The 8,405-nt window shown below is 38.9% G+C and overlaps 1 protein-coding gene across 1 annotated transcript in view; it reads left to right on the top strand.

Moving 5' to 3' along the window:
* Positions 1 to 1,823: 1,823 nt before the first annotated feature.
* Positions 1,824 to 8,405, top strand: part of LOC150084624 (WD repeat-containing protein 25-like) — a 100,131-nt gene continuing 93,549 nt past the window's right edge. Inside the window, exon 1 of the mRNA XM_090375361.1 lies at positions 1,824 to 2,713. Within this exon, the coding sequence (XP_090231487.1) occupies positions 1,828 to 2,713 (886 nt within the window). The 5' untranslated portion in view covers positions 1,824 to 1,827. The remainder of the gene's footprint in view (positions 2,714 to 8,405) is intronic.

The following is an 8,405-nucleotide window of genomic DNA, read 5'->3' as shown; positions in this document are numbered from 1 at the left end:
TCAGCTGATGGAGAGATCGCAAAGCTGCGGTTGCAGATTCAGCTTCACCAACAGTGCTTTATCCGGTAATGATAACATGACCGCTTAGCTTCTTTTCTTTTTCTTTCACAAACGTTCATTAAACTACTTAGCTGTTGTTTTTCCAGTGCCTTTATAGCAGACACTTGCCCGACGTCATTCACGGTACAGCGCCACCTGGTGATCATATTTGGAACTGATTTTGGCATTCCGTCGGGAAAAATCCCACGTAATTCTATGCATTTCTGCGCTAATCTCGTTACCATACGTCAAAAATCCAGTGAAATACCTATTCTTTAATTGTTTACTGACTTTTGGATCACCCCGTACGTAGATAAAGTTTTTAAACGTAGGAGAAATATAATTCGTGAAAGGCATACCTCCTAGCGGCTAGAGATGTCAACTAGAGGCACAGGAATCTTGTTTCCGTGCTGAAGGGCTAAATGCATGTCAAAATTTTTAAAATTCTATATTTTGTAGTTATTGATTTTACAATGTTTTATAAAGTTATGTTCAAGATAAGGTGACAAAGTTTTAGATTTTAAAGTTAATTTTTTTAAGCTAGGTCTATATGTTGATATGCCATTTCCAACATTATGGTATTGCCATAATGTTGGAAGTGCATAATTGTCCAGGGTGTCCTTATATTGCACAGAATTCAATGTTTTGTCGATAACGGCTAATGGTCCTAAGCCAAACCATGAAAAGCAGCCCCATACCATGATATTGCCTCCACCAAACTTCATTATTGGGAGGATACAATCAGGATGGAAGCGTTCCTATGGCTTTCGCCACACCCAGGAACGGCCAGCATACTGGTAGAGTGGGAACCTTGACTTGTCTGTCCATAGGACTGCTTTTCCATGCTTTACCGTCTAGGATTCGCACTCCTTACACCGTTTTAATCGGTGTCTAGTTGTGGTGATCAATTGGTTGTGAACAGCTGCACGACCATTGTAACCCAATGGAGGAGTGTCCTTCGTATTGACTACGATTTGGCGCACAGGTCTTCGCAGAATTCTGTTGTCCCGTTCTGTTAGTTTTCACGGTTTTCCAGGCCGTTTTTTTTGGCGGATTCAGACCCATTTCTTAAGATGTCACTAACAGTTGACCTAGGGATCCCCAGAGTGACTGCGATGTCTCGTACAGAACGCTTGCTTATATGTCATCTACTCTATCATTCCACGTTTTTGTTAATTCTGTTGAACGTGTCATCTTGCATGCCCACTTTTGTAATTGTCTGTTCGAAGCCCAGTGTGCATATTTATAGTAGGTTTTGTGACGTGTTGCATGATAGGACCTGTTTCCCCATCCATGGAGGAGTGTCCGAATATTAATGATAGGGCAGTGTATATATCTATGGCGTAATATGACTCAACCTTTTTACTATCATAATCCAACCCTTTTCACTTTTTGTTTGTGCTGAGAGCAGTGACTGACTCTACGCTTGTCAGTCGCTGTAGATTAACCGATTTATCAATTATTATTAGTTTTACCTATATAAATATTTGTATAAATTATATTTTAACAACGCACAGAATTTTTTTTCTCTTAATTTGATCTGTTTTTGCCGTTATGGTAATTTTTTTGACCTCTCATTGGGAATATTTGGCATTCCGACTTCGCATCACTGTTCTGCTCATAGAGAAGTAAAGTATGTTACTGCTAATTGAAAATGGCTGGAAGCGTGAACGAGAGTTCATCGCGGCGCGTGTTGGATTTTTAAATCGTTCAGTGAACCCGATGCGAAGTGTTGCATAATTTCATTGGACATGGATATTCACGTTTTGTTGAGGACTGTTATATAAGATGGAATTAATTAAGTCTTACAACAGTTCGGATGACGACACCTTGTTTGTCACAAATAAAATTACGAGTGGAATTCCACCTTTGAATGCTCGTCGTTCGTGCGATAGAAAGCCGGACTACTTTGCGTTAGAGACAAGTGATTCCGATAGTGATCATAAGCATGAATTGGAAGAAAGTGAAAACACATTGCAAGATGAAGCAAGAAAAATGAGCGACATTTGTTATGGTCCAGAACGACCCCGTGTTAAGAGAAGCGCTGTTCCTTTTAATGATCCAGAAATTTTATATAATACCGCAGCCCCTGATCCAATGGCTTGTACAAATGAAATATTAGGTATAAGCGTGGGATCTTCGAAACCTAAGGCACCATATTGTAATTTTCGTCAAGTCAAGTTAATGATTAGTGATCCGTTGGATGCTGACGTGGGTTTATCTCAACCAAGTGTTTACCCATTACCTCAGATGCAACATATTAAGGAAGTAAACATTCCTTACAACAAAAATGTACTAGATGATGAACCAGTCTTATTGAAAACAAAGAAATTGAAAGTCACTAAAGAAACACAAATGTTTGAAGTTCATCCCAGATTAGCCGAACATGTTAAGAGCAATAGTTTGTGTCGGCCCTCAAGTGGAATAGTTGCATTGCTAAGTGCTCATAAGAGTTATCCCACTTCATTGCGCTGGTCTGTTCCTTTATACAGTCACCTTCTTTTATCTGCTTCACTTGATTGTACCGTAAAATTATGGCATATTTTCTCGAGAAAATGTGTTCAGGAGATAAAATATGACGCTGGGGTAAAAGCTGCAATGTGGACTCTGTGTGGGAAGAAAATATTTTCCGCCGATTATGGTAAAAAAGTTAATATAACGGATGCAGAATCAGGTATACCCTTCAGTTAATAAATGCGTAGTTTATTTATTTATTTATTTATTTTTGTTCATAAAATATCAGAATTACAAGCCTTATTATTAGTAGTAACATATTTCAGGGAAGCAACACTTATACAGCTCCAAAATTAAAAAAAAAAAAAAAAAATACCCATTTCATTTGCCTGTTCTTTACAATAGTTTATTCAGACTATCACTTCTGTAATACCACATGGAAGTTTATTTGAACAGTCAATTACTTTTCGGTTGAATGCAAATTTCTGCAACCATCCTTTTTCAATTTAAATTTATGTCCCCTTAGGGAGTCACATGAAAAAGGTAAAGATGCCATCAATATTAGTTTACTACAGCTCTATAAAATTCTGTGCTATATGTCTTCTTTTTTAAACCTCCATACACTGCAGTTAAGCTATCACACAGTGACCTCTTTACCGAGTTCCCAGTCTTACAGTAATAATCATGTAGTGCAAGGAAGCCACAGGCTTTTGCTGCACTGGCCAGAAAAAAAAAAAAACAGAAAACCCCAGAGTAATAAGAAAACATAGAAAAAGCCTCTGGCTTCCTAACCTAACCATTTCCTTATAAAATGGGATGATTAGTCCCTTTATTCTTATTTAAAAAGTTACTGTATGCTGAGAGAACTTTTGTGGGCTTATCTTGCAGTCTTTGCATTGCTCAGAGAATTTTGTATTAGAGTGCATGGTTACCTGTAGGACTTTTCCCTTGTCAACCACTTTGGTGCTACCCGTACTGGGATTATTGAAGTGCTGCACATTTCGTTTACCATTTAAATTACTACAGTTTATTTAGATCTCAAAATTACTACAGCTCTTAGTTTATTTAGATCTCAAAATAGTATACTTGTTACTTGTCACTAACTGTGCCTATCTTTCTATTATTAGCAAAATTAAGAGGAAAAGTTGGTGATATAAAATAATCACCTTTTAAAGGCATAAAAGGTAATATTATTGTTATATTATAGTACATTGGTATTAACAGTGTTATACAGAGGTTGTTATTTAGGAGCATTAGCAACTAAGGCCATATTGCTCCAGGAATATGCAGTGCTCATTCCCTGACCTTTCCGCATCCTCCGTATTTGGTGGTCAAGGGCTCGAACCTCGGTTTAATCAAGAAGCGTGTGCTACGCACTGCCGCTTCCTGACCACATGGCTATGGAGGTGCCCTTTTATTTATACAGAGGTGATGATGATGAGGAGAAGTTGAGTTAGGGTGAATTTGAAAGTGTCTGGAATTTTCTCAAGACACAGGAGGGAGTTCATAATGAAAGCCTTTATAATTAATTCAGCCCTGGAGAGATTGTGAAAGGTTTATGAGCTATAATTTTTATTAGCATGGCCGGTTCTTTTGAAGAGTTGCAGAGACATTTGCTGATGCTATTAAGGCATTGTTAGGGGTTGGAAAACTGTCCTAGCAAAGGGATACACAGACTATTAGTTCAATGACTGCCATAAACAATAGTGGAATTGAACCTTGCTTGTTTATTGAGGAATGTATTAATAGTGGCAAATGATGCAAGAAAGCAAGCTTATACAGCATAAGATAAAAAAAAAAAAAAAAAAACATCCCACATCACCTGGCTGACCCTTCTCTAATAATTTGTTCTCCCTTAAATTTATTTGAACTACCCACTTCTACAGCCAGATGGAAGTTTGTTCCAACAATCAACTGTTGGATAAAATCAAATTTCTGCACATCTATCCTTCAACCATCTTACCTCGTTTTAAATTTATGGCCCCCTTCCCTGATGTGTGTTGCATGAGCAAGAGGAAGGATGCATTTAGAATATTCAATCCAGACCTAGCCTTAAACACCTCAGTCAAGTCTTGCAGGTGCACAGTTTGCAGAACTGAAGCCTGTCTTGGTGAGCGTACCCTCTTGATACCTTCAGTAATCTTGTTGCCTTCTCTGCACTTGTTTCGGTAGATTAACATCCTTCCTGAAATGAGGCATCCAGATCTGTCTCACAATTGCCTTATAAAATGGGATAATCGCTTCCTTATCCCTCCTGGCAAAATTTCTGTACATCATTAGCAAAATCCCAGGAGCTGTCCTAGCAGGCTGTCTGCACCAGAAAACTTCATGTCTGACTGCACAATTACCCCTCAGGTCTTTTTCATTCTCTGTTACCCTTAGTATTGTATGATGGTATGTTGTTGGGTTATTGCTGCATGTATGCAGTACCTGCAGTTGTCGATTTTTAACTTCATTTGCACTTCTTGGCCCATCTGCCTAATTATTTTTATATCCTGTTGCATTAGCATCCAATGATTACTGTCATTAATCACCCTGTCAACCTTTGTATCATCAGCAAACTTAGACATGCCATCATGAATATCATTGAAAACAACAACAATGGGCCTAGCACTGAGCTCTGGAAGACTCCATTAATAACTTTAGTCGGAAAAGAGCAATTTCCATTGATAATCATTCTGTTTTCTCCTGCTCAGTCATCCTTTTATTCATAGCAGTAACTTGCACCTAATGCCACACTACTTCAATTTATACAGCAGTATGGTGTCTTTTAGTATAAGTATTAGCAATGGCCACATGGTGCAAGGAAGCCTATGGCTTATGCTGCACCAGCCAAAAAATAAAAATAAATAAATAAAATAATAATAATAAGGGGAAAAAAAATTAAGTAGACAATCTATGCATTTCCTTCCTCCCATTGGTAGTTATCCAGCTGACCTTTGAATTTCCCCAAACTGTCAGCCTCTACCACCCATGTAGGTAACTTATTCCAGTAATTTATAACTCGCTGGCTAAAATAAAACTTCCTGCAATCCAGCCTAAAGAATTGCAGGAAGATTAGACTGGATTGCATCTCCCCCTGTAACTTGAAATTATGCCCCCTAGTGCTAGATTCATTTATGACCGTGAAAATTTCATCCTCATTCATTTTACTTATGCCTCTCAGAGCCTTAAACACCTCAATCAAGTCTCCTCTAAGGTACTTAGTTTCAAAGCTCTGCAACCCACATATTCAAAGTCTTTCCTCATATGGACACCTTTTGCTGATCTCGCAAGGTGAGTTGCCCATCTTTGGGCCCTTTCAAGAAGCATAATGTCTTTCTTTAGGTGCAGTCTCAGTTCTTGAACACAGTATACCCAGTGTGGTCTAACAATAGCCTTATATAAAATGGGATTATGACGTCCTTATCAATTAGCAATTGTTCGATAAATCATTGATAGGACACCATAGGCCTTCCTTGCCACTTGGCTATAATGCTCAGAGAACTTCTTGTCTGACTGTATCATAACACCCAAGTTTCTTTCCTCCATTATTGGCTTTAGTTCAACTCTACCAGGTATATAAGTTATTTTGGGGTTACTGTTTCCCAGATGTAATACTTCACACTTTTCTGGATTAAAGCATAGCTGCCATTTTTTTTGACCATCCCTGAACTCTATCTAGGTCACTCTGAAGAAGTTCTGCTTGGCAGTGATCATTAACTACTCTAACAATTTTTACATCATCTGCAAATTTAGACGTCACGCCCTCTATCCCTTCATCGATGTCATATATAAAAATCAAAAACAACAGTGGGCCTAATACCGATCATAGGGGAACACCACTTCTTACATGAACCCAATCTGAGGAATAACCATTTATCACAAACCTCTGCCTTTTGCCCTGAAGCCATCTAGCTATCCATCTAAGGATTTTCCCTGTGATTTCAACCTGTTTCTGCTTATAAAGTAACTGCTCATGTCAGGCTGAGTCAAATGCTTTACTGAAATCCAAATAAACAACGTTGAAATTATTTCCTAAATCCAGCTCTTGAGTGACCCTGTCAAAATAGCTAACCAGATTATTTGAATTGGTTTTTCTCTTTACAAAACCATGCTTCTTGATTAGACCGAGGTTTGAGCCCGTGACCACCAAATATGGAGGATGCGGAAAGGTCAGGGAATGACCACCGCATATCCCCGGAGCAATATTGCCTTAATTGCTAATGCTTCTAAAAACCAAACAAACAAAACCATGCCGAGTATCCTTCAGAATTCCATTTCTATCTAAATGATCCTGAATTTCACCCTTGATCATTGCCTCCATGTTTTCCCTACTACTGAAGTTAAACTGATTGGCCAGTCATTTCCCACTTTACTCTTAGAACTGCCCTTATGTATTGGAGATACATTGATATGTGTGAAAGCTTCAAAGGCTTTTCTGAAATGTAAGTATAGGATGTTAGAATTATTTTTAGCTCCATATTTTTTTTTACTCTGTGTTCGTATCCAATCATATTTGTCAAACATGATTTCCCCCTTAACAAGTGACTGCGAGAAATCTATGGCAATCTTTATCGGTAGTTCGACTGTGGATGATTCTGCTCAGGTAGCTGAAAAACTGAATGAGTATTTTGCATCTACATTCACACATGAGAATATTCTGTAAGGAAGGGGAGAACAGAAATTTAGCATGGAGCTAAATGATTTTGTAATGACTGAAAGGAAAGTTGGAGGAGAAATTGAAGTTAAACATAAGGAAGGCACCTGAATTGGATGGGATCTATCCAAAACAAGTAAGCAAACCCTTAGCCATGATTATGGGGGTGTCCTTGGACTCAGGGGTGGTGCTCACGTACTTAAGATGTGCACATTAGCATTAGTAGAGGCATTTGATGCAAGAAAGCAAGCTTATGCAGCATCAGCCAAAAAAAAAAAAAAAACACTTCCACTTCACCCCTCTGTTCGTTTGAAATACCTGTCCAGCTGAGCCTTAAACTTATTTAGGCTATCAACTTCCACGACAAGGGATGGAAGTCTGTTCCGCCAACCAACCACCCGCTGGCTAAAGGCAAATTTCCTCTCTTCTATCCTACATCTGTCTTTTCTCAATTTTAATTTATGCCATCTCAGGTGATTATTCTGAGCAAGAGGAAGAATCCCATCAGCATTGAGCATGCTCAAACCATTCAAGGCTTTATACACCTCTATCAGATCACCTCGCTGGTGCCTAGTCTCCACACACTGTAATTTGCAAAACTTAAGCCTTTCTTCATAAGAGCACCCCTTTGTTCCATTCACTAATCTTGTTGCCCTTCTCTGTACTTGTTGCAGCTCTACATCCTTCTTAAAATGAGGTCTCCAGACCTGTGTACAGTACTCAAGTTTTTGTCTGACCATTGCCTTTTACAAGGGGATAACCACCTCCATCTCACTGCTAGAAAAATTCATGTATATCATTGACAAGACACCATGAGCTACTCTTGCAGCCTGTCTGCACTGCTCAGAGAACTTCATATCTGCCTGCACAACCACCCCCAGGTCCCTTTCATTCTCTACCACTGTCAGTGTAGTACCACAGAGTAAATAAGTTGCTCTGGGGTTGCTGTTTCCCATATGTAGTACTTTACATTTGTCAATGTTAAACTTCATTTGCCACCTCTCAGCCCATCTGCTCAATCTTTCCACATCCTGTTGCAGCAGCATAGTGTCAGTAGTGTCCTTGACAACCCTCGTCTGCAAACTTGGACATTAAGCTTGATATACCATCATCAGTGTCATTTATAAATACAGAAAACAATAATGGACCCAATACTGAACCCTGAGGGACTCCACTAATAACATTAGTCCACGATGAGCAGTGTCCATTGATTACCACTCTCTGTCTTCTCCCCCTCAACCATCCCTTTATCCATAGCAGCAATTTGCCTCCA

Source organism: Mastigoproctus giganteus, chromosome 6 (genome assembly GCF_048544385.1).
Source record: "Mastigoproctus giganteus isolate SK-2022 chromosome 6, ASM4854438v1, whole genome shotgun sequence".
Taxonomy (NCBI): Eukaryota; Metazoa; Arthropoda; class Arachnida; order Uropygi; family Thelyphonidae; genus Mastigoproctus; species Mastigoproctus giganteus.
Note: the sequence above shows the minus strand (reverse complement) of the source record. Positions and strands in the feature narration are given on the sequence as shown.